The sequence below is a fragment of the Macaca nemestrina genome, chromosome 1 (genome assembly GCF_043159975.1).
Source record: "Macaca nemestrina isolate mMacNem1 chromosome 1, mMacNem.hap1, whole genome shotgun sequence".
NCBI classification, from domain to species: Eukaryota; Metazoa; Chordata; class Mammalia; order Primates; family Cercopithecidae; genus Macaca; species Macaca nemestrina.
The window spans coordinates 159,231,646-159,259,615 of record NC_092125.1 but is presented as its reverse complement, the minus strand read 5'-3'; the positions used below and the strand labels follow the sequence as shown (position 1 = coordinate 159,259,615).

The 27,970-nt window shown below is 36.2% G+C and overlaps 1 protein-coding gene across 10 annotated transcripts in view; it reads left to right on the top strand.

Moving 5' to 3' along the window:
• LOC105482649 (TNNI3 interacting kinase) overlaps positions 1–27,970 on the top strand; it is a 290,377-nt gene that overhangs the window by 85,220 nt on the left and 177,187 nt on the right. For 9 of the 10 annotated variants that reach the window (XR_011619824.1, XR_011619823.1, XR_011619819.1 and 6 more), the window contains 5 exons: positions 4,767–4,905; positions 10,421–10,565; positions 10,654–10,758; positions 14,712–14,806; positions 15,441–15,590. Coding sequence is in view for 6 of the 10 variants with exons in the window: in XM_071091118.1 (XP_070947219.1) it covers positions 4,767–4,905; positions 10,421–10,565; positions 10,654–10,758; positions 14,712–14,806; positions 15,441–15,590 (634 nt within the window). In the remaining 4 variants the exon portion in view is untranslated. The remainder of the gene's footprint in view (positions 1–4,766; positions 4,906–10,420; positions 10,566–10,653; positions 10,759–14,711; positions 14,807–15,440; positions 15,591–27,970) is intronic. The other variant, XM_071091117.1, reaches the window with a different exon arrangement.

Genomic DNA, 27,970 nt, shown 5'->3' with positions numbered 1-27,970 from the left:
TTTTGTTGAATTGTCCTGTCTTCAAAGAGTTTATATTTAAAATATCTTTGAATTATTTTTGCCATATTCTCATCAGTCCATCCTTGAGGAACTTGTAGATCCATATAAGCATTACGGTTGTCATGCTATTCATTTTTGCTGATGAGCTTAGTACACAAAGAGGCAGAACAGTACATTGGTAAGTGTGTGACCACAGGAATCAGTCAGCCTAAATTTGAAAAATCCCTAGTGTTTTGACCAGGTATAGGTTATGTAATCCCTCTGATCTTCATTTATTCACCTACGAAATGGGGAAAGATATTAATAGTAACCTCACAGGGCTGCTGTTCGGATGCAATATAAATTGTTTGGCAAATGCTCAGTAAATGTAGCTGTGATGATGTTAATGGCAATAACAGTAAAACAACTCATAAAGGCTCTATAAAAACAATTACTAATGTGCTTTATAATTTACTTTAAATATGTGATTCTATAACAGGTCCATATGTATAAAATGTTATATTCTGTAATAAAAAATAATATATATAGAAAGCTTTAAAGTTTTTAACATACTTTTGTTCAATATATGATTTTATTTAACCTTCACAACTTTATGAAATTATTGAGTTGCCACATGATTGAGCTTATACCATGGGATAGGCACTATAATAGAACCTTTATTTTTTTTTCTAATTTTTCCACAACCCTGAAATTGGCTGTTATTTGCCCATTCCTTTTTTTTTCCTCGAAACAGAATCTCGCTGTGTCGCCCAGGCTAGAGTGCAGTGGCGCGATCTCGGCTCACTGCAAGCTCCGCATTCTGGGTTCACGCCATTCTCCTGCCTCCGCCTCCCGAGTAGCTGGGACTACAGATGCCCGCCACCACGCCCAGCTAATTTTTTGTATTTTTAGTAGAAACGGGGTTTCACCATGTTAGCCAGGGTGGTCTCCATCTCCTGACTTCGTGATCCACCTGCCTCGGCTTCCCAAAATGCCGGGATTACAGGTGTGAGCCACCGCGCCTGGCCTATTTGCCCATTCTTATCAATGGTATGCATGAAGCTAAGTCAGGTGAGGTAGCATGCCAGAGCCATGCAGCTATTAATAATAAATAGAAGAGCTGGAATATGTACTCAGTTCTGTCTGATCCCAAAGCCTATATTTGTTTTGCTGTACCAAACTACCTCTTCTTATTCTTCTTCAACCAGTGAGAAAAATTATCAAGTCCAGACAATTTTCCTAAATGGAGAAGCCAGAATTCAAGGCAACATGTTCTAACTCCAAAGTCTGCTGATTTTCAACCTTAACATATCAAAAGACAAAAATTGTATGTTTCTTTAAAACACTGTCCTTTGGCAGTGAGAATACTCAAGGAACTGAAAATAACCAGAGAGAGAGAGAGAGAGAAACAAATGTAACTGGATAACCAAATATAACTGTTCATTGAATACTCCATTTTCACTCTTCCACAATTTGTTTTTCTAGACTTTTTCAATTTTAGGATAGAATTATACCTTTTTACCTTCCTGGAGGTCATGCCACAGCACCACCTGAGGGTTCCAAGTTGAAGATGAAACTTACTTGTGTCCCTGTGCTCAATAGTCATTGTGGCTTTATTCCTCTGCTAGCTGGCGTATGCCTGGACACTCTAAGACCGGTGAAGCGTGACCTATAGGTAGGAAGATTGCTTATTTCATTGATGTGCTGCTCAGAGTGCACTGGAGTGCAATGAAGAGCTGGGCACCGAAAATACTTTTAGAAGTACAGGCCCAAGGCCGGGCGCGGTGGCTCAAGCCTGTAATCCCAGCACTTTGGGAGGCCGAGACGGGCGGATCATGAGGTCAGGAGATCGAGACCATCCTGGCTAACACGGTGAAACCCCATCTCTACTAAAAAAATACAAAAAAAAAAAAAACTAGCCGGGCGAGGTGGCGGGCGCCTGTAGTCCCAGCTACTCGGGAGGCTGAGGCAGGAGAATGGCGTAAACCCGGGAGGCGGAGCTTGCAGTGAGCTGAGATCCGGCCACTGCACCCCAGCCTGGGCGACAGAGCGAGACTCCCTCTCAAAAAAAAAAAAAAAAAAAAAAAAAAGAAGTACAGGCCCAAAAGCACAAGTAATGGAAAAATCCCATCATTTCCTAACCTCAGGCACAGACAGGATATATACAATGCATGTTATTTGTAGAGTCATCCTCTTTGACGATTAACCTCATCACCCAGCTGAAACATAAACAGCCTGTGTGCATGTTGGGTGGAGAACTAAATTTGTTTACTTTCCCTGAAAATATAGTCACAGTCTTATAAAATTATGCTAAAATGTGGATGGCCCTTTTATGATAAGGGACTCACTTTCTGTGTGTGAAGGCAGCACATAAGTAATTTATGGAGGCTATTGTCATTTGCTAAAATATGCTGACAAGGAGAATGGTACATTCAATATATAAATGTACCTAATGTGCCATGTTCCTTGTCATTTGTTTATTTACTTATTTTTTAAGTGGAAGAGTAGATGTTTTGTACCAAGAGTGATATTTCCTAGGTATGTAATAATAGTCCTTAATAGACAATCGATTTCAGAGATAGTTTAAATCTGTCTATTATAAAGTCACATAATCAGAATATATGGAGTCTGTTTAAGTGGAAATGTCTGCTTAGGCATGCAAGGTTGTTGAAACTAAACTTCTGCTGTTCTGATTTCACCTGAATTAAGTCTTGATCTGTCCATTAGCCAACAAAGAGATAAAATGCACATGCTCCAAGTTGGGGCTACCACTTTTACTAACAGTTATTGAATGCCAGGCACTTTTCTGAGTGCTTTTCATGCTCTGACTTATTTAATCCTCACAACAACTCCAAGAGGTGGAAATATTGTTATTCCAACTTTAGCAACGAAGAAACTGAAGTATCAAAATGATAAACAATTTGTTCAACGCAATATAACTGATAAATAGAAGCCTGATTTCCAAACCCTTGCTCTTGTCCATTACACTCAATAGGAACTCAGTTCCCCACATTGTACCCAGCTAATATTTTACCTAGAATTTCTATCAAATGTCTACCATATTCTTGAGAGATTTATACTCAAGACATGTTTATTTGCTGACTCATGGGAAGTAAAAATAGTTTTAGAGCTTGAATTCACTTTTGTGCTGACACTTCAGTGGTCAAGACAATTGAGAGGGGTCAATTGCTATTTGAACCCTAACTGATATTTTAAGGACTCAGGCGCATCTTAACTTAACCTCTTAGTATCACTGAGATGACTTTTGAAATTCTCAGGAGAGGCAATGTCAAGTTTACATAAATTATTTGGAAAGTTCTTAAGTATATATGCAAGTGACTCAAAGGAATTCCTAAATTACCTAAAACAATCCCAGGAAGACCCCTACCTGCTTCATCACTTTATCCTTCTCTGACCCTATGGATGTAGAGTCTCAGTGAATTGGAAAAGATGTCAGGGCTACTGTTCCTGTCTCCAGTTCACTCACATATCCAGAAAAAGGCCCAAAACTCCAGTAGCAAGATGGCCAGTAATGGTATATGACTGAAGCTGCCATGAAAATCAAGAATCAAGTCAACTACCAGTGACTCTGGCCAGAAGGAGACTTTGGAAGAGATCATTCAGAGAAGATTCTGCATGACTCTAGAGAGGGTTATTTATGTACAGTGAAGACCTACATTATGAAATTGACAAGAGAGTTGATACTAAAGAGAGCAAATGACAAAAGTAGGTTTTCAAGGTCAAAAAATATGGAAAGGATTTTTAAAAAATGTTTTCAAAGTTCCCTAGCATCTCATCTAGCCCCACATTAACTCTGAAACAGAAATGGTAAACAACATTTTCTCAGTTCACCAACAAAAATAAAAAATAACATTTACAGAACAAATAGTGTATGACAGTCATTGTGCTATGCACTTTAAACAAATTCCTAATCTAATCCTCATGACAACCCATGAGTTAAGTCTTATTATTATTCCCATTGCACATATGAAAAAACTTGGGTATAAATAAATTAACTAATTTTTCTCAAGAACACACAGCTGATATAAATCAGATTCTAGATTCGAATCTAGGAATATCTCAAACTGCACCTTAATTCTTAATCAGTATATGATATTACCCCTCAAGTTAACATAAGGTCAGTAGCAGGCACTATTTATTGGCTGCTTAGGCAAAACTATCATTTCAACTATTACCACTTTGGGCCATATATTTTTTTCTTTCTTGCAGACTCTTTATTTTACTGTTCAACCTCTCTCCTAGAGGCTGTGCTTAGAGATGCTCCTATCCCCATCCACTGTGTGTTAGATCTTGTTTAGTTGAAGCCACTCACGGTAAATCTTTCCCCTTGTCCAGGGATTGGTTTAGAAAATTGCAAATGACCTAGTCCGGACTGAAGAGATATGGGAAGAGGGTTTCTGGAGAGTTTTTAAGAAGGAATTTCTAGATTTAAAAAAAATAGCCGCTTGTTCCAAAAGGTAGAGGTCATCTCCTGCTGTACTCTGTGGACCTCAGTTTGTAGTGACTGGAGATGCTGCAGCTCTCTTGCTACCATGGGGTGATCCATCCTACTTGCTGAGCATGGCAGAACAGAATGATGGAAAGAACTTGAGTTATTAAGCTGTTGTATTAATCAACCCTAGAATTATTCCAGTTTTGGACTTCCTGCTAGATGATATAACAATAAATTTTTTGTGGTTTACGCCAGTTGGGTTTTTGTATACTGCCAAAAGTTTTGCATTATTGTTTGAATTTTGATACTAATTTCAAATGAATAAATCCTTTAGGTAACTCGCCTTCTTTTGAAATTTGGTGCTGATGTAAATGTAAGTGGTGAAGTTGGAGATAGACCCCTCCACCTAGCATCCGCAAAAGGATTCTTGAATATTGCAAAACTCTTGATGGAAGAAGGCAGCAAAGCAGATGGTAAGATTATATGTTTAAAAGACCTTTGCTATCATTTGCTTTATGCATACTTTTTACTTGTAATTCTCTTACTAGAGAAAAATCTTGAAGTTGACTAATCCTGTAGTCATGTACTTATTTACTCCACAAGTCATAATTTATCTTTAATATATTTATTAGGCCTACATGCGTATCCTTCTTTACATGTTTTAGCTCAATTCTTAATATATTAGGTGCTCCAGTGAAAGTAAAGTGTTCTCGTAGATAAATTAGTTGTCTTTGCTGTTGTTCACTGATCTTTTATAAATTGAGATATTATTTACTTCTAGAAAATTCTCAAATCTTAAGTATATAACCTGATGAATATTTATGTATGTATACATCCATTGAAAACCACCCAGATCAAGATTTAGAATATTTCATCACTCTGAAATTTTCCCTTATGCACTCATCTTAGGGAAATAGACTTTACCACCAAAGGTAATTAATATTCTGACTTTTATTGCTATATATAGTTTTGTCTGTTCTTGAAGTTTGTATAAATTTATGACTGGCTTCTTTTGCCCAACAAGATGATTTGGACATACATCCATGTTGTTGTATGGATCATAGTTTGTTCTTTTATATTGTTGAAGATTACATGAATATACCATAATTGGTATATCCATTCTTCTCCTAGTAGACATTTTAATATTTCTAGTGTTCTTTTGTTATGAATACAATTGCCAGTAACATTCTTGTTCAAGTCTTTTTGTGGACATATATGTTCATCTCTCTTATATATATATATATGCACATATATATATGAGAGAATTGATAATTTGAAAGGTAATAATGCATATGTTTAATGTTTTAGGAAATTTCCAGACAGTTTTCCAAAATGTTTGTACTGTTTTAAAATCTTACAACAATATATGAGAATTTCAGTTGCTTCCCACAGCATCCCCAATATTTGATATTATATTACTACACTTTTTAATGGTGTTTGAGTGTGATCCATTTGGGGAAAAAAAGTTTTAGAATACATAGAAGGACTTCAGAATCAGCTGATGGAATAGAATTTCCTTTCATTTTTATTTTCTTAATTATAAAATAAATTTTGGAAAGTTGATTATAACTAGTGAAAAATTTCTTTTTTTCACTTTTCCTCACAAACTTTATTTTTTGACAAAAATTCACTCAGAGTTGCATCTTGCCATTAAATTCTCTCAGGTATATCCAACATTCTTCCATTGACCCCCAAGAGACCCAATTAAAAGCCCAGCTGTAAGAACTGCTGGCCTTTGCAGCAGGAACAATACACATTTCCAAAAGGACACGGTTGTCAAATCTCTAGAACTGCCAGTTCCTTGGTCCAAAATTCAGATTGATATTTAGTTAATAAAGCTAACCAATGTTTTTTATCTACCCATAAGGAATACACAAAGTCTCCTAGAGACAACTGTGGCAAGAGACTAGGGTAATTTCCAGTTTCTAAGTTGTAAACAGGGGCCACTTTATTTCGTAAAATTTAAGAAACATAGCTTGCATTGTTTTCTATACGCCAGTATGCAGTAACTCAGGCAGCTACTTTAGAGCATTATTATAAACAACCTATGTTGTTAGCATGTAAGGAATGCTGTTCCTTGGACCTTGTTTAAGCAGTCTCTTTCATTTTGTTAGTTTAGAATAGGCACAGGTACACCTGTGTGAACCACTGAACACATAATCGTGTTTTTGAAACTGCTTCACTTTTCCAAGAGGTCAGGAACTGCATCACTTTTTCCTTTTATTATTGATGCCAACCTTAGCTTTTTATTCCTCTGCACAACTCCAGAGCTCAGTAGTGTCAAAATGAATGTCATTTATGATCAGCATGTCTCTAGGATCAAAAGACTCCTCTGCAAAAGGCATTGAAATGTGTAATACTACAGCCACATCCCCCTTACATGCCAGCATCATATGATACAATTTTTAACATTTTCTTTGTGGTGCATGCAAGTATTACATGCCTCCTACTCAACTATTTTATAAAATCAAGAGACAGCATGACTCAGATTTTTAAGTATTTTTATTTCTTTCTAGTACATGCTTGATATTTAAGTTCCATTTGCACTTCAACCAATCGCAAAAAAATAAACCAGAAGATCTGCTATGCCAATGGACACTGTGCAGGACTTATTATCAGTGAGTTCACTTATTCTAAAATGTAGCTAAGCCTCCAAATGATTTATTTTAGATCTGGACCCTGCCTGTGGTAAATGGACATAGCAGAAAGATTAAGTAAATAGCCCCAAAAGAGTACAATTTGAAATCCAGTCTTTACAGTATGTTTCCATGGTAACAGAATGTCACAAATGAAAATAAATTCAGGTTGCAAAATTACTCAAAATGTAATTCTGAAAGCACTTTCTTTAGTTCAGCATGTTTGGAAGGCTGACCTATTCAGTTAGGTATGTTTTAAATCTCTGTTCTGCTTCTTTGTATCTCTTAGGGTAACGAAAAAGAAGTATAATGCCCCCTAAATGAGATTGAAAAGGTTAAAATATTGATGGACTGCATAAGAAAAAAAATAGTGATACAGTCTTCAAAATATACCATTTTGATAATGTTAAAAATTGAAAATTTTAAATTTAGAATTAATAATTTTGTCTTCTTAATCATAAATGCTATATTTCTTTTAAATAACACAATCCTTGCAACTGGATGGAGCTGGATATTACAGAAAGCCACAAAAAATTTCTAGAACATGCCCAGCCATAGGAAGTGTTTCACTTTTTGAAATATAGCTTCTTGGAGGTATTACACAGATCTGTTACTGAAAGCTTATTAAAGACAGACCTGGGAGTAATTTTAAAGATCTTGTAGGACCTGCTGATATTGCTTGGTTAATCTGGAAAATTTTATTTTATTTTTAGAGTCAATAAGCAGAAGTAAAGAAGAAACAGCATCCATTCACCCAGTATTCAATATTTCTTTCAAAAGACATTACTATATACCCACTCTCTTCTAAACAGAGCACCAGGCACTAGATATTTTCCCAATAATGATTTACATATATTTTTTGTTTTAAATTCTCCTTTATATGTTTCTCAATAAGATGCTAAGTTAGAGCACATAGAATGTTATCCATGCATTCAATTTTTCTAAGATATAATAATATATTTTCTTTTTTGTCTTTGCAAATTGGTCCAAGACAAAACTAAATACATCACAGTGACTGAAGCAAAAACAGATGTGTATACACATAAATTCTATGTCTGATTCCATATTTGTCCTGGCTTGTTCCTTCAGTTGGTATTTACATCTTCTTTGAAGGGAATAATGTTTCAGCCACTGCGGATAATTCACCAAGTAAATAACCTAATTTGAAGTTTACTGATTCAATTGGAGAGGAATACTGGGTGGGGCCAAGGATGGCCAAAGGCAAATTATAAATTCATAGAAGATTGCACTGCATTCTGCTTTGCATTTTTCCTCCTGAACCTTAAGAATTCTTATGTCACGCTCCAGATGCCCTGGACTCCTGACTGTTCTCAAATACTGACTTGTGGCATTGACTTTCCCTGGCTTAGAACAGAATGTGAACAAAGGAAAAGCTTTTTTAAAAGGGAGATAATCAAAAAAACCAAGAACATTCTTCTGAATGAAAGATGTATTTTTTCAGCTACTCATTAATAAAAAAAGATTCAAAGGTTTGTTTTTAATAACAGCCTTGGGAGGAGAAGCTCAATGACTTTGTTAAAGATTTCCCTTTGGCTTAAAATCTTGTAGGAAAATAAAATGAGGATGATTGTCTATAAATACAGCAGCTACAAGGCCTAATTAAGACCCTGTCTAGATTGACAAAGTAATCAAACAATAAAACAAATGGCTTTAGAGCAGTTGATTCCATTATTTTAGTTTTAAAAATTATTAAAGCCAGATTAGGAATTGAGCAGTTTGATGTTCAGTTGTTATTACTTCAGGACTGTAATTATTGACTGTTTAACTAGACTGTAAGTTGTTTGAGAGTATAGACTCTGCATTTATCTGTTATTAGCTTTGGACATAGCAAATTTCTAAGAGGGACATTAGTAAAAAGGTTAAGTAACTTTTATTAAATGTCTAGTATATGACAGGCTTCATGCTTGATAGAGGCTTTCCAATCATGATCCTCTTTATTCTTTTCGGCATCCCTGGAACAATGATCTTATTATATTGATTGTTACTGATAAGACATCCATACCTCTAACACTAGCTTAATGGCTAATACATAGTGATCATTTGATTCTTGTTGAGGAATGAGAGTGTATCTGTCAAGTTTTTTTTCTTTCAAGTATTAGAAACTAACTCTTGCTAATTTAGTCATAAAATGAGTAGATTAAAGGATATCATGTAGCACATAGAATCTTCTTCAGAACAGAGTAGAAAGCCATGTTTGAAATTCTCACAGTGAGGAACAACATCCAAAATCATGCCCAAATGTGGTCCTGTGAAGATGCACTGCCACCCTTGCTAGGCACACATAAATTCTTGTGCTTCTGATGCCAACAATGAAGGGCATTGAATCTGTGGCTGGAATTGCTACCATGGGAAATTGGATGGAGCTACTGCCACGTTGCCAAGATAGATTAGGCCTTGCTTTTTATGTCATCAGCTCTGAAGTCAGTCTCATATGATGTGTTGATTGGAGGAGTCTACAGATAGGTGTCCAGACCAGGGAACTGTTGAGAGTAAAAGTGTCATTAAGAATTATTCCAGGATAACAAGTCTAAACCAGGACATATGGTCACCCTCTGCTAATTCTGTTCCCTAGCTGCAAAGAGATCATGGAAAGCACATTTTCTGCTTCTATGATAGAATGTGGTCTTGGCTTCTCATTAGTACTCACAGTATACGGAATTACCCAAACATCAGAAGAGGTTATAAGGCTGGGTGTTCCAAAGAGAAGGACAAATGTGCACTACTGAATTAAGAATTGAATTTTAAATAACCTGTCTAAAGTAAAACAATTAATGAGGTCTGCCTAAGTCTAAAGCACTTTTCCTTTCATGATACCATGCTTTGCATAGTGTACTATGGTAATTTTCAGCTAAGGATATACATCAGAGCTGTTTACAATAGTATTGTAAACATACAGGTTGTGGGGTCCCACTCTAACCTACTGAACCCAAATCTCTGGGAATGGTGCTCTGGCCAGGATCTGTAATTCTTAACATCATTCAGAGAAAAAAAAAAATCAATTTGAAAGGTGATCCTTGTGGAAACAAGTCCACGTGTACCTTTTGGATGCTATTAGTTTCCCAAACTGTTCCATTGTTTGAGATAGATTTGATTTAATGTGTTCCATATAATTTATGGAAGCTAGAAGGAAACCTGTTTAATGTGGTAGTAGGCAATAGAATAAAATTATAATTTTAAAAATTGGTCGCCCTTAACTTCCTTTATTATTATCATTAACTGGCATTTCCAGGAATCACTCAAGTACTTAGAAATGTCTGTGTTACTATACATATGAAGGTTGAGAAACAAAGAATTCCAGATAACATATCCTTTTCTTTCTTGCTGATAACAGTGAATGCTCAAGATAATGAAGACCATGTCCCGCTCCATTTCTGTTCTCGATTTGGACACCATGATATAGTTAAGTATCTGCTGCAAAGTGATTTGGAAGTTCAACCTCATGCTGTTAATATCTATGGAGATACCCCCTTGCACCTGTGAGTATTATGTAGCGTTCCATAGGTCCTCCAGGTATACTGCATGTACTTGCTTACAATATTAACAAGATATTTTCTTCAAATCTAGGGCATGCTACAATGGCAAATTTGAAGTTGCCAAGGAAATCATCCAAATATCAGGAACAGAAAGTCTGACTAAGGAAAACATCTTCAGTGAAACTGCTTTTCATAGGTAAAAGAATATTTAAGTGCAATAGCGACTAAACTTAGCCGACACTCTAAAGCACCTGAAGTTGTGTGCATAAAGCAAGAACAAATAGTGGCAGATGTTGCAATCAGAGAGCAATACCAGAGGTAGGGCAGAGGACAAAGAGCCCGAGCTAGATGCAGGGAAGAAAAGGTGGAGGCAGATGCTGCAGTCAGTACAACAGATGGGGCCGAAGCCAGATGCTGCGTTCCTGGCAGCAGCCACAAAGACAGGGACTGATGTTGCCAAGGCAACAAGCGTATCAACATCTGTAAGCATATTGCTTCTATTCCTCTTCACTCCATGGAAAGCTGCCAAAAAGGGATGCTCCCATAATCCTCCTCCAACAAGAATCTCATTACCAGAATTCATCAGCATTAAATGTGACACTTTTTTCCTTTCCACTTAAACCTTACGTGAAAATGTGTCTACCTATCTAAAACATCCATCTGTCAGCCTGTAAAAGCCTAGTCAGGGTGGCCACTCAAATACCTAAGAAAGCATTAGCTCTTCTCTAGGAATTCATGAGAGCCCTTTACGGTGTGCTCTAGAAAAGCACACTGAAGGAACAGCTGGGATTAGAAAAGTTGCAACCAAAAATAAAAGGAGAGAAAAAGAAAAGAAAGAAAAGGTTGCTAATAAGTCAGAGCGATAGTTCCCTAAAATGCCCAAAAGGAAGGTGGATGTTTTATAAAATCTAAGGCCTTCATTTTTAATGAGTAACTGTTTTGCTATAACAGTAAAAGCATAGTTTGTAGTAATTTGTATTTAGTAGGTCTTGAAAATTAGTTCGTTTGCCTACACATTACATATTTTTTATTAGTTTGTAACCTCTAAAAATGTATTTGAGACTAATTTGTTGTTCACATAAAGTTTTTGCATTGCATTGATGAATAATAAAAATGAGGAGACTCTCTTTTTTTCTTACCAAACTAAAATTAAGCTTGTGCTTCTGCATCAGACATCAACCTGTCAAATTTCACATACATTTCCAGATTTTTCTTGTCAGCCAAAGACTCAGTCAAAAAAATGGTGAAGTAAAACCACCGTTTATGGAATAGTGACCATATGCCAGATGATTTGCATCCATTATCTCGTCTAATCCTCACAACGTTTTATGAAGTTGGATTTATTATCTCTCTTTTACAGAAGAGAAAATTGAGGATCAGAAAAGCTATGTAATTTGCCAAAGTTCCTTATGGATAGAAAATAATGTTGCAAATGCCTACCTAATTCTAAATCCTGTGCTTTTTACATTTCTTCATGTTCTAGTACCAAAATATTTTGTCTGTTTTCTACACACTCAGTAACAGAACAGATGCAAGAACTCCTTAGATCATACCTTCAGTCAAACGGTTCAGTGGAATCTGTCCCTGCAGGGGACAGTTGGCAGAACTGATATGTACTGGTTGCTGGTATTCTCTTTCCCATTAGGTCATGCCTGTTACAGCTGACACCTCAGGCTAGTTTTCAAATAATTTTGCTACTTCATGCACTAAAATTGAAACCAACTGTAATCAGAGGGTGACTGTCACCTCTAAAAGATTGTCTATATGAGAAGATTTGTGAAGTGAGTTGAAAGTATATACCCAATTGTTTTATTTTGTGTAAGCCTGTGGCTACTCAGAGTTAACAGATTAATGTTTTTGTTGTATTAATTTTAAGCAAATATTTATAAAAGAATCTCCTTTTACATGAGGAATTCACTCTGAATACGAATTTTTCTATGTACAATCATAGTATTTTGCACAGAGTAAGCACTCAGCACATTTCTCTTGTGGTTTTCATATGTATACACACACATATATATATATAAATATATATGTGTATATAGATGTACACATATACACATATATGTGCATGTATATATGTGCATGTATGTATGTATATATATACACTCATATGTATACATATATATGTGCATATATTCAGAACTCATTTTCTGTAAGTAGTTTCTTTGAAAAAGAGCAATGAATCAATATTAAATGTGTACTGTTATGGGTCGTATTTATAATGCAAATAGTTAATGACATGATATATTGCACTGAGATGGTAGTTTTTTTATTCACTCAATAATTCAAGAAAGAGTTATTAAACACCTACCTTGTATTGCTGCTACTAGAGACATTAAGATGACAGGATTCTTTCCATCCTTAAAATAGCCCTATTGTAAGGTATCAAGGTAAACAGAGGTGTATCCAGTACCATATCACAGTGTGATAAGCACTGTAAGATTGAAATTACAAAGAAGCAGAGGGGTCAGCAATGAATTCTGCCTTTGGTTCATTAGGATACTTCATATTCAGTTTAATCAGATGAAGAATGAATGGTATTTCATGAAAGAAAAATGACTTAGGCAATGCCATCCCCAGAGGAGGAAATGCTAAGACCCAGTGAACTCCCTCTTTTTTCTAGAACCAAGTCCCTATGCCCTTCCTTTGGCCATTATTTAGTTGAGGCTTTGCCCAATGCTAGTTCCTTCCAGTCACTTATTACATACCTCATCTCTCTTCATGATTTGAATATACAGTACTGTTAGTGAACAAGTGATAGCAAAAGCAGAGGTATGAGGGAAACTACAGGAAAAGAACATTTATGAGAGAATTACTAATCAAAAAGTTAAATCCAGTAGTCATTACTAGGCATGTTAATTTCATACAAAATCTTTTTCTCAATGCATCTTAGCTTTCCCAGTAAACAGTAGAAATCAGAATTTCAGCTAAGTATTTCAACAAATCTATTTGCAAAATTTATCTTAAAAAATCTTATTTCCTTGCATCTTGAAATTTATTACTTTTTCCACAAATACTTTCTCACAACTGGAAAAAGCTGATAATGAAATGTCCTCTACAATTTGTAATGTGATTCTATAAGCATTAATTCACTTGAAATTTCAGCATCAATTTGGCAACTTGAGAAAGTATTGTCTATCATTGTTTTATAGATGGTAAAACTAAAACTCACAGAGGTCAAAGAACTTGTCCAGGACCTCTGGTTTGTGTGTGGCAGAATTCTGGATTTTGAGTCCACAACTAATGCTCCTTCAGTAAAATGAAAGCTTTGAGATCTTACTCTCTGGTCAAGGAAGTGTTTGAAGAGACAGTAGATGGTTTTACCGGGAATAATTTCAGATTGTGGCCTGGATTTGACTAAAACTCTCAGAACCCTCCTGAATTTCTAATTTGATTGTCCTGCAGAATAATTCCTAGGTCCTGCAGCTAAAAATGCACGGATCTCTTATATCTTATGTCCTTTTATGAAAAATAACTAATATCCCTGAAAACATTTGATTAAAAAACACTGGAAATTTTATACAGCTCTTTTCTGAAAGATCCAGATGTGAGAATCTTTAGAATTTTTCTCACCGTATATCCACGTTTTTATTTAGCCTTTGTAGATGGTGCTTGTTTATTTTTCATCATCTCCTCCCTTCTCTGTTTCTTTGGCTCTCTTATATACATGTGTGCGTCTAGAATGCCTGACTTAATCAGGGCTACATTTTTTTGTTAGGACTGCCATAAAGAAATACCACAGACTGGGTGGCTTAAGCAACAGAAATTTATCATCTCACAGCTCTGGAGGATAGAAGTCCAAGATCAAGATGTCAACAGGTTTGGCTTCTCCTGAGGCCTCTTCCCTTGGCTTGCAGATGGCTGCCTTCTTGCTGTGTCTTCACATGGCTGCCTCTCTGTCTATGTCACCTGTGTCTTCATCCCAGATTCTTCTTATAAGGATGTCAGTCATATTGAATTGGGGCCCACCCTAATGACCCCATTTTAAGTTAAGTACCTCTTTAAAGACACAATCCCTAAATACAGTCTCATTGTCAGGTCATGAGGGTTATACCTTCAACATATGATTTTTTGAGGTGTAGGGGAGAGGGCACAATTTAGTCCATAACAAGGGCCTTCTATCTTTCTTGTTTTATGTTTTTTCAGTGCTTGTACCTATGGCAAGAGACTTGACCTAGTCAAATTTCTTCTTGATCAGAACGTCATAAACATCAACCACCAAGGAAGGGATGGGCACACTGGTAAGACTGTGATGAAAACATCACTAGTTCTAGATGCTTGTCAATGATTAAGAATAACGGTATGCAAAGGGATGTGGGGGCATTGGGAGTGCTCAACTCCAGTGGGAAAGGATATTTTATCAACTGGCATCATTTATAATTGATAATGACTGATAATAATGAAAAGCAGACTGACTTGGTCAATTTTATTATTGTGTTAAATTATTTGCAGTCAATGCATCCTCTTATGACCTGCACTAGGGACAGACTGATCACACTGCTCTGCCCTTGATTTGGTGATCAAAAACAAAACAAAACAAAACAAAACAAAAAAAACCTGTGTCAGGTCTTTGTTCTTTTACTTGTGGAAAGATGCTAACACTTGTTCTTGGTAATTACGGTGGATGTAGAAATACTATAATTGTACTGAGGAAAAGACAGTCTCTATAGAAGACTGAGTACAATAGAATACCCGTTTTGCTTAAAGTAATGTCTCTTTTGGTCAATAATAAAATGAGTTCTTTATCAAAGAAATCAATCCTTACTTCATACCTTTGGAAATAATGCTATTATGTGGTGATAACTGTCTTTTGAAAATTTGGGGTGCAGTTTTTCTTTTTTCTCCTTTTGTTCTTTCAATTCTTTTCTGTTACAGGATTACACTCTGCTTGCTACCACGGTCACATTCGCCTGGTTCAGTTCTTACTGGATAATGGAGCTGATATGAATCTAGTGGCTTGTGATCCCAGCAGGTCTAGTGGTGAAAAAGATGAGCAGACATGTTTGATGTGGGCTTATGAAAAAGGTATATTTTTAATCATCGTGTCTCTATAGTGATACATTGAACTGTGTGCATAGATTATGTCAGTGCATCAATAATTACTTTGCTTGCATGACTTGAACACTCTCATTTCTTCTGTAGATTTTACTTGAGTTTCTGGGGCCTTGGATCAAAGAGTCCAATACACTGTAATCAGAGAAGGCAACTCCTAGGCTGCAGATGAGCCAAAGGCATTCTCAGTATTGGCACTTTGAAAGGGAATAGTCACATTTCTAAGTACCAGAGAAACAAAATTGTGATGGCTAATGATAGTAGAGTGGGCTCAGAGCTAATCTTTATTTCTTATATGGGGGAATTTTGATGTGGTTTCAAATTTATAAGAAAGAAGTGAGTACAATGGGGGAAAAAAGAAATATTTGTCAGATCTAACCCTGCTGACAATGCCTGTGCTAGAAAAATGTGACGGAGCCAAGTGTAAACTTATTTGAATATAAACTTATTTGCTTAAGTAGAAACTTATCTGAGCTCAAAGTGGTGAAAACTTGAGATCTGGTATGAGAACAACTGGATTTAAATCAAGCCATATTATTTGACCTTGTGCAAATTATTTAATATTTCTGAGCTCCATTTTCTTCATCTGAAAAATAAGGATTATAACTTCTACTTCATAAGATTGTAAGGATTAAATGAGATAATATACGCAAATTGCTTAAAACAGTGGCTGACACAAAATAAATACTAATTGCTATTTTAGTGTGATAGTAGTGTAGTAGTAGTAACTCTGAAATAAAGATGATTGATAACAAATTCATCATTTCAAAGGAGAAGTAACCAAAGACATTCAGATGGTGAAAAGCATCTTTGTAATTGTTATTGAGATATATTTGCCTCATAAGCGAGTTCTCCATATACACATACACTCCTAAGGAGTTTCGATTTTTATGAAAGAATACATAGTCTTTTATGAAAGAGTATATATTGTCTTTGAAATTACAGGTTATAATTGAATACTTTTAAAAATATACCAGATTTTAAAGTCACATTTTAGTTGTTATTTTAACTTTTGATGACTGCATTGTCTTTTTACGATATTAAAAATATGTAAAGAAACATAGTTATCTTTTTAAATACTAGAATCCTAAAAGATTGTACTGAAAATAGCAATTATTAAGCTATAAGATTTCCTAGCCTACCAAGTTGATTTAAAAGGTTTTCTGACTAAAGTGGGATATGGGCCAGGCACGGTGGCTCACGCCTGTAATCCCAGCACTTTGGGAGGCCAAGGTGGGCAGATCACGAGGTCAGGAGTTCGAGACCAGCCTGGCCAACATGGTGAAACCCCATCTCTACTAAAAATACAAAACTTAGTTGGGTGCAATGGTGGATGCTTGCAATCTCAGCTACTCTGGAGGCTGAGGCAGGAGAATCATTTGAACGCTGGAGGCAGAAGTTGCAGTGAGCTGAGATCACGCTATTGCACTTCAGCCTGGCAAGAGGGCGAGATTCCGTCTCAAAAATAAATAAATAAATAAATAAATAAATAAAGTGAGACATGAAAGTCCATCAATGAAAGAAGAAATATAGTCTGATGAATGAAAATGAGGGGCTGTTGTAAGCATGCAGTAAGTGTATAGACAAGGAGAAGGAAAAATGTACAGGTCTGAAGACTGCTAGTAGAAAAACAATATGGGAGTTACTTTAATAAAGACAAGTGAGCAGACATAGAATATTAAGTTATGAGTTAGATATAGGCCTGCTGTGTTTTGGTGGGCTTAGTTTGCTTTTTATTTGAATATTGTATAAATACAAACACATACACCTTTGCACGTATTATAACTGTATAGCTCAATGAATTTCACAGATTGAACTCACCCAGCACCCAAATGAAGAAACTGAACATAACAAATCCCCTAACAGCCCCATTGACATTCTCTTCCAATCACTCCCCTAAGGAAGTTACCGTGCCTTCTTGTGGCATAGTTGTTTTGCCACTTTCTGCACTTTATATAAATGAAATGCTATGGTATGTACTTCTTTGTGTCTGGCTTTTCTCAGCCAACAATATGTGGGATTCATTCACATTGTTGTAGGCAGTTATAGATTGTTCATTCTTATGTTGTATAGTATAATGTTTTGTGACTATATCACAACTTTTTAAATTCATTCTACTGTTCATGAGCATTTGGATAATTTTCAATTTGGTGCTATTAAGAGTATTGTGTTATGAACATTCATATACCTAGATATATGTCTTTCATTGAACATATGGTTGCATTTCTATTAGATATAAAGGTGTTGTACTTTGTATTAAAAAATATAGGTAGCTCCATATCTAAATATCAATTGGAAAATTTTAAATGTTCTGAAATCTCAGGAGGCCTTACTAAATTCTATCTCCTCAACACACTGCATTTATTCAAGTGATTCTTAGACAGTGTCTCTCAAGAAATGTGAGCTTCAGTGTAAGACTGTTTACAAAGCATTAGTCTTCCGGAAGGCAGCTCAGATATTGCTGCTGCAGCTATCTCTTCACAGGGGTTGGCTTTGTTTGTTTTTAGTTGATTGAGAGTGATAGTCGAAAACTGGCTTTACTTTTATTTTTCGTGGAATTCCACACTTTTATGAAACAATGAATCATTGTGTAAGCTTCTAAGATTTCCTATGAAATGTCAACAAAGATCCTTTAGCTTAGAAGACTTGCCCACTGGCCTCTGCAACATATGCTGTATTTGTCACCATATTTGTTCAAACTAATGTGCCAGGCATCAGTGTTGCGTTCCATTATTACTATGAATTTTAACAAATTGAATGTTCTTGCTCAGAAGACAGATGGATGTTTTGCATATGTTCTAGGGCAAAGCAAGTCAAATGACAAAATGAAATTGTTGTTATTTTTCTCTTCCTAAAAAAATGTTGCATTGTTTTCATGTGTTCAGGGAGAATTGAAGTGGCCTTGTTAATATTGTCAGCAGTGCACCTGTCCCTGTATCCTTTGAAACAAAAAATGCTTCCCTGTCTCCTTGGAGAGGGAATTACTATATTAATTGATATGGCATACTAAGGAGTTCCCTGAGCAATTTCAAGGTAAAGTTGAGGAAGGACTAAAACTTTAGTTGATGTAAGAATAGCCCCATTGTGGTTTACCATGTACCCTATCCTATCCCGGGAGAGATAAACAAGAAGGGAGCTTCACAATCAAGGGTATCTATTTGAATAGGTGTACTTTTGGATACATTCAATTTAAATAGTCCATCCTAGTCTAATGTCTTAACAGAAAACTGTGGAGTCTTTCTCAGCAGCACCCGTCTCTGTCTGAATGGCTTTAAGCCAAAGTTTTCACCTGACTCAAGCTAAATTTTAGCTGACCTTCTTTCTGCTATTCGGATATGGCACATTGAAGTGTGATTTGGAGTTCTGGAAGAGTTATATATACTCTTTTGGAATATTTTCAGAAAAGGGTTTACTCACTATGGTTCCCTGTGGAATCAGATATAAAGAATGCTTTCTATTTGCATAGCTCTTCTAACCTAAATATATCAAAATCAATCTTGAAAATAATTTTCCTGGTGACCTTCATCCTACACAGAAGCCTACTGTTTAAGTTTCAATATTTATCTGCCAGACTGCTTAGAGCTCCAATTTTACAGTATTTAGAGTGTTTCCCCTCCCCATCTCCCCCCTTCTTCGTTTCTACTATTCCATCTGCAAGTGTAGCGATCGCTGTCTCACTCACTTGGATTTGTTCTGCCCTTTCCCTGTGGTACAAAGGACCTGTATGAATCAATTTAAATTGGTCAGAAGAAATAGCCAGCAGCCTGATTATGTTCAAATCCTCTGCCCTAATCACTAGTATGGAAAACCCATTGAAAAGACCTACACATAATCTTACATCCATTGCATTAAAGATGAAACTGCCAAATTGAAAAGATCTCAGCCAATTAGAATTGAACACATAGCTCAATAGTGTGTTTGGCAGTTAGATTTGAAAAGGCTGCCTTTGACAAAGAAAAGCACTCCTTTATATCAGGCTGTTTAGGGTCAGAAAATAACCCAAACTAAAACAGAACTAAAAACTTCTTATTCACTTCAGTACTGACACCAGTTAAAGTAATACACAGAGGCTCCTATCACAATATCTAATTACCCAGAATACAATATTTGTATATGGCAAAGGTGCCTAATTCACAGTGACAAGAAGCTGGAGGTGGAGAATTAGTGAATAAGTGAGCAAAAACAATAAAAATCAAGGCTCCTCTACCATGATATATACTTTGTTCATTCCTTTTGACAAGTGTAGTATTGTGTGAATTATTTGTAGTAAACATACTATAGTGTATTCTCTTAAAGTAATGAAATCTTACAGTAATGAGTTTCTACAGTTTTTAGACAGTAAAAAAATAACTGAGAGATGAGGGTGGGAGAGGAGTACAAGTAAGAAGAGAGAGATACATTACATTATTTGATAAATTTTCACCAATGGATTATGAACTCCCAGGCTTTTTCTGTATTGAATTCCTATCTATTTCAAGTTTAGTTACTTAGTTTAGTGATACTAGTTCGGTGTGCAAGAGTGGATTGGGGTAAGGAATCTATGTGTGAATTTTTGTTTTTGTATACTGGTTATTTTCTTACATGTTTAGCTGCTCTCTTTTAAAAAATAAGTAAAATAATCTCAACTGTCATTAGAATGGAAAGAACCTTCATCATTGCAGGGAGATAACTCACAAAAATGTTTTTTGAAATATAATAATGTAAGAATTCACATACTTAAAATGGATAGTAAAAGAGAACTTACGTTCATTGAGTATCTGTTACATATGCATGTATACGTATATATAATTTAATCAAAGTAACCCTTTAAATTGTTATTATCTTTGTTTTACAGATAAAGAGATTAAGACCTAGGGCTGTTGAGTCACACTTGCCCAACTCATGCAGTTGTTGAGTACAGCGTCAATACCAAATAGGGGGTCTGTCTTATTGTAGAATTCAAGCTCTTACCAACACACTGTAAAATTAGATCTAAGCCAAAACTCCATCCTTATTATTTAATGACCTTAGGCAAGTTCTTTAACCTCTTTCAGCATTTACACTCAAATTCAAAATGAGGATATTAATAACCACTTTACAGAATTCTGATGAGGTTTAAGGATGAGATTTAAGTGCTTGGCACATAACAGAGTCTCAATAAGAATGGCAGTAACTATTATTGGTAAATGCAGAGCAGAGATTCAATCGAATCCACCTAACTCCCAAACTTCATGGTCTTTCCTAATTTATAACATGCTTTAGTGTACAGTTAGAAATTATGATGTATTAGGATAATAGGCATCCACTATAAACCCTCTAATGAAGGGCTTATATTCTTGCCAAACGCCTCTGGACAATCCCTGCATATATAAAAGTGTGTGTTTTGTTATATTGGTATTTCTTATTTATGGCTCAAGTTATACCATTAATTTTAAGCCTCAGAACTGAAGCAAAATAAAGGAGATTTTGAAAATAACTAATCAAAATATTATGAAAGTAATCCAAAGACATTATTCTAATGTGCGTAGTTGCATGCAAATATATAAAACAATATTTTAAAACTATAGCACAAATTTGCAAGCCTCTTTCCTACAGCAGGGTTTTTCTCCACGGTCAAGGAGGAATGTCAGAGAATTTGTTATCATATTTTCAAACTACCACACCAACTGACTGCTTGATTTCTTTGCTTGGATATCTGAGGACCCTGCAAAACTCAACAAGTTCAACATTGAACTTAACATTTTTTTTGTCCTCATGATTCTGTTTCTTCTACTATGTATCCTTTATTCAATCAGCCATTTAATGGTATTACCATCCACTTTGTCACTTAGGTCAGAAATCTTGAATGATGCTTGATTACCTTTTCCTCCTCAACTTCTCCTCCCAGCACACATCCTATCCCTTCAATCAAAAAGTCTTCTTTATTTTGTTTAATAAGTACATTTTTAATCCATCCTTTTTTCTTTTTTTTACTATCACTATTTTAGTTCAGATCGTCATAATACTTTTTCTAATCCATTTTAATAACCTCATAACTGCCCTTTTTGTCCTCAGCATTTTAAAATTTTCGAACTGTAGACAGAGATATATTCAAGGTGCAAATAAGGCCATATTATTCCCCAGTCTAAAACTTTTCTCTGATATACTGTCACCCATAAGAAAAAGTCTCAGCTTGATATCATAACATACAGAGACTTTATCGTCTTGTGTACTTCTTGCCTCTTGAACCTCACATCCTCTTACTCCTGTTACATGGGCAACCCCAGATGCCACAACCATCATCATACTCACTAGATCACCAACATTCACTCAGTGTTCACTCTCTGTCATGCATGTTCTAAATACTTCACATATATTAACTTATGAAATCCACATAATTAGCCCTGTGAGCCAGTGTCAATTCACTTAATAGGAATAGTATAAAACTGCTCATCATCTCTACACATATCATGTTATTTCATGTTTCCAAGACTTTTCTCATGACAGTCCAATCTGCTTTTATATCCTCTCTGTCTTCCCCATGTCACCCCATTCTTTAAATTTATGATTACCACTTGGTCTTCAAGACTTAGTTTATGGAAGTCTCCTAGTCTTATTGAAGATTTCTAGAAAGTCTTCCCTGACATTCCAGTCTAGCACACACATCCTTTCTTTATATGTTATTTTGTTATGTGCACATCTCTATCTCTGTGTTTACCACTTTAAACTGAAACACTCTCTCCTCTTACCAAATTGTAAACTTCTTGAGAGCAAGCATTTGGGCCATTAATTCATTGTCTTCCAAAAATTTGAATTCAGTGGATGACTCCTAATAGATGTTCAATACATGCTTGTTGAAATCAATAAGAAAGACAGGAGGAAAATATTTTAGACATAACATTCTTTTCCATGTTGTACTACATGGCATCTGGTGAGTTGATATTCTAAGAAATACTAACTACCACTTTTCTGTTGTCTCTGTAACTATTTCTGTAATTATCATAGGTTCCTTATTAACCGCACAATCCTAATATTCAAATAAATAGGCAAAATATTTTAAAGAATGTTCTAAAGCTCCTCTTTCCATGCATTGGAACTGCAAAATTTTATTCTGGCTGGAATGTTTTTCTCCTACCTTTTTGCTTAATCAGTTTGTCCTCATCTTTCAAGTTGAGCTTGAAAGACAGTCTCAACTCTCCTGATTCTTCCAGACTGTTGTAAGAGTCACCATTATACATGTTCACATTTTGTACCTTTTATTCCTAGAGCTTGGCTAAATAAAATTTGAGTGAAATCATATTTATATATTTTTTACACTAGATAGCATTGAATATAAGAGTAAATAATATTTCTACTTCAACCCTCTCTCTCATACCTAGTACCATTCATTTGTGCAACAAAAATTTATTGCCAACCTAACGTGTGATAGACACTGTGCTAGGAGCAGTAAAACAGATAATATCTCCCTGATTTTAGAAAGTTTGCATTTCTAACTTGAAGACACAGGCTGCAAGCAAGAAAACAAATAGAAAATATGGGTTAACAATAAGTGCTATGAATAAAATAAAAAGGAAATGCAATGGTGAACACAAAATTCAAGGATACTATCTAAAATTGAGTAATCATGGAAGGGGAAGGCCTCTCTGGGAAGACGTTATTGGAGCTGGCCCCTCATAGGTGCACAATGAATATTTGAAGAAGAAAAGAAAACAGAAAGGAAGGCAGAATGAGAAAAAGAGAAAAAGAAAGGATAGCTAAATAATTTAGTTTGGATATAAAAATATCTTGGCAAAAGCATTCTTCATGCCTGTGGATTCTTCTCTTAAGGTAAAGGACTAGTGACATCCTTACTGGGGCTGCTGATTAAGGGACAAGAGTAATGGGTCAAAGGTGATGTGAGTTCCCTCTCTGTGATATAAAATTAGGACATCTTTCATGTTTAAGTGATGAGAAGATGTAGCAAGTCAGAAATTTTTGTTGCATCTGATCTAATAATGAACAGTGTATGGGACCAGGGTGGTCAGGAGGAAGATGAGCCATTGAAGGACAAATGTCCAAAGCTACCCTCTGATTCCACTTTTCAATGCTTCTGGAGAACTAGTTTTTAACATAATGGGAAGGGGATATATTAAAATATTGAACAAAGCCTCAAATTTATCATTGCTGTGAAAGTTTCATTATTTGAGCCAAGTATAAGGCAAGGCCCAGGCTGCTCCTTTGATGACCTGGGCATGTGAGACATGAGGTCAATGAGAATTCCTTCTGTAACTGAGACTGAATCTCCATGTTCTCTACATAGCCATGAACCCAAAGGGCCTCTGGGTCACCATATCATGGAGATCTTAGTACTGGTATCATTTACCACTAATCTCCAGATCTAGTTCTTAAAATATTCTCATAGCAAGAGGTTAGAATCAGCTTTCATTGTTTTTAAGTTAAAATTGTGGGGGACAGATAGACAACCTCATAGGGAGATAAATCGTACTTCCCTTCTTAAATAATTGTAAAGCATCTGTTGTATATATGACCATGATGTAGATATTAAACCGTCTTTGTAACAGTCTCTTGGATTGACTTGTCATCTTAAACAAAATCTAGGTTTTAAAATAACTATTAAGAAAGTTGAAAGCAAAGAAGATTTAAGAAGGGGAGAAATCACACAAAATATAAGAAGTAAAGGAACACAAGCAGACAAATTAAAAGGAAAGGACTGAATTTGGAGAATACACACAGGACTGGAAGAGTGAGGAGCAGGAAATGAAAGAGATTTCAAGCTGGGAGAGGAATCACATTTGCCAAAACCCTCAGGTGCTCCAGTGAATAATACCCGGAAAGCGCAGATCATCATTAGAGCTGCATTAGGCTAATAACATAGCAACCTTCTATTTTGGTAAAATGCTTGGGTGTAGATAGTAAATTCTTAGATATAGGAAAACATTTTATTTAATTAGTGGAAGTTTGATTATCTCTGGAGGTATTCCATTAGTGTGCCTTGGTTATCTGGGTGTATCCATTATCGAGAGTTTGGCTTAACAAGTCCATTTAGTGAGCTCCATTAAGGTTTATTTTTCTGCTTAACTCCTTGTGGCCAAGTGTCCAGAAGCTGGGCTTTAGGGGGTTTCGGGTTTCTTTGCATGTACTTTAGTGGCTTGTCTGAGCAGTTCTAGTCATGGAAAATTTCCTATACGTGGGTGCCTTAGCCCACAGTTAGCAGGAGGTGGGAAATCAGGCGGAGATGCCTTCCAGAGCTGAGGGGGCCTCTTGGCATTTCCCTGGCAGCCTCATGCTTATCATCAGCCAGAACCCAGGCACTCATTAGGCTCTTGATGAAAAGCATTCCAAAGAAAATGCCAGCAAATTGTGCCACTGTGCTGGCAGGAAATGAAAACTGCTCAGAGCAAGTGGAGCCAAGAGAGCTGTTGAAATGAAAGGTAACATCAAGGGTGTGATCACTAACTCACACAGGCACTCAGGATTCAGGATGCAACTTTCTGCTTCACTGGGGAAAGCATGAGGCCCTCTCGTCTGTTAGCTGATGTCAGTTCTATAGAGGGGCTGAGATAGACTGGAAGGTGGGCTCTGTGAATTAAGCTTTGTTATGCTTGAGTAAATGCTAGGGGTTTGGGTTGTTTTTATTCCGCCAAGAAGTCTCTCCTAGGAAAAACAAAAATAAGAAAAAGTTTTTGTTTTTGTGTTTTTCCTAGGCCCAAATGCTTGAAGACCAAACTAAGTAAAAGGAAGATTCCAAAAGCACTATAGGTCCTATTAATGTGGGATCAAAGAGTGTGAAGGGAGGAAAACAAACAAGCAAACAAACAAAAAAAAAACAACCTTAGACTCTGTGAATCTAGGAAGGAACAGATGAGGGGTATTATTATTATTATTATTACTATTATTTTAGAGACAGGGTCTCACCCAGGTCTAGCCCAGGCTAGAGTGCAATGGTGTGATCATAGCTTGCTACAATCCTGAACTCTTGGATTCAAGAGATTTTCCCACCTCAGTCTCCCCAGTAGCTGGGACTACGGGCAGATGCTACCATGTCCCACTAATTTAAAAAAAATTTTGTTTAGAAATAGGGGTCATGCTATGTTGCCCAGTCAACTCCTGGTCTCAAACAATCCCCCCATCTCAGCCTCACAAAACAATGGGGTGTGAGTCAAGGCAGTCGGCCAAATTTTAATTCCAAAGGAATTTCTGGTCTGTAGAACTACTTTTATCCTGAGGTTAAAATGGCCACCAAAGCAAGAAAAGGAAACGCTCAACAGCAGGCAGTACCAACACACAAGCAAGACACAGGCACACTGAAATCTTCATGAAACTGGATGTAGTAGGTAGAGTAATGCCGCCTCAAAGATGTTCAGTTCCTGTTCACTGGAACTGTAAGCAGGCTACCTCACATGGGGAAAAATCAAGGAGGTAGAGTAATGCCCCCCGCCAAAAATGTTTAGGTCCTGTTCATTGGAACTGTAAGTAGGCTGCCTTACATAGGGAAGAATCAAGGTTGTTATTTAGCTGACTTTAAGAGATAGATTATCCTGGATTATCCTAGTGGGCTCATTGTAATATGGAAAAGGGGGGCAGAAGCAGAGGTCAGAGTAATATGATATGAGGACTAAGCCAACCATTGCTGGCTTTGAAGCTATAGGAAGGGGGCTACAAGCCAAGGAATGTGGGTGGCCTCTAAAACTTGGAAAAGTCAAGGAAACCAATTATCTCCTAAGGCCTCTAGAAAGAAATGCAGTCCTGCTGACACCTTGATTTCAGCTCAGAGAAAACCATGTTGGACTTTTGACCTCCTGAATTATAATAAATTTGTGTTGTTCAAGTCACTATGTTTTTCATAACTGGCAATAGCAGCAATAGAAAATGAATAGACTGGTATTTAGAAGATTCATCTGAAGTTCCAAAAAGGAGTTTCCAAGTTCACCTACAATTCTTGGGGCAAAAAGTAAAGTGAAAAAGCAGTGACAAGACCCAAAAGGCACATTGATGTGTTAGAACTGTAAGGCATATTACATACATCATCTTAGGTAATTTTTAAAACAATCTTACAAGGGTGGATTATCATTTCTAACCTGTAGATGAGGATCTTTTTAAAAAGTAAAACAAATCACATCCTTTAACTAATTAAAATGCTTCAGCAGCTCCCCATCTTGCCTACACGACACGAAAATCTGATTTCCTTATCCTTACCTGTAAAGCTCTACATCAGTCATAGTCAAAGTGCAGATTGCTGATGAGCATCACCTGGGACCTTGTTAGAAATGCAACACTCAGCCCCTACTACAGACTTTTTCAATCGTAATCTATTGGGATGGGGCTCAGGAATCAGTTTGAACTTGCACTCCAAGTGATTCTTATACATAGTAAAAAGTTTGAGAAGCACTAGTCCACGTGAAGTACACTTGGCTACCTCTCCAACCAAATCTGATACCACTCTCATCCTTGCTTGTGAAGCCACACTGGCCTTCTTTCATTCTCTAAACATGGTATGTTTGCTCCCATCTTGGGACTACTACATTATCTATTCTCTCTGCCTATTAGGTGCTTCCTGTAGAAATGTGTTTGTTGGCTAATGTCCTTAATATCTTAAGGTTTCCCTGATTGTGAGCTCACTACGGTTCAAAGAAAGAATGCCAATGGGACTGCCTCCCACATTATTTCATTATAACTTATGTCTATGATTTGAGAAAATTGGAGATCCACCAGTCATGAATAGAAAGCTGGAGAGGATTAAGAATATGGACACTAGTTTTTCAACTATGTAGATTTAAGTTTTGCTACCTGTTTTAGCAATTGTAATCACAATGCATTTTTTTTCTTTTTTTTTTTTCTCTCTCGAAGAATCTTAGCCTTGTTGCCTGTGGAAAAGCTTTTCGTGCTTATAAATACCATAATTTTTCCACCTCATAATCTTGAATGCACTGTTCATTTAAAGTTTTTGGGGAAGGGAAAATTTGAAAGGAAAGCAAATCTCAGCATATACTCTCTATATAAGCTAGGTATATGCTTAATTCATGTTAACTACAGATCCTTTGTGATGGATAAGTATTTATGCTTTTTCAATTCCTTAAGTCTGCCAGTTTTACAATGAGCTCTGTTGTATTTCACAAATCCTGTGGCAAGATCTTTAAGGTTGGCTGTTTTTCTCTTTTGTAAATTTGCTTCATAGATTATTTTTGTAGTGAATGCATTAAAACAGTATCGAAGTTTAATTTTATTGAAAAACATTGCATTACTCAGAGGATCATTTGACATTTTTTATCCTTCACAATAATAAGCCCCTAGTGTAACTAGTAAACCCTAGAATGTTGGTGGTGTTATAATAGAAAAGTATTTCTCATATAGGACTCCAGGGTGGGCATTTCTGCCCACCTGGATGGCTTTCTTCA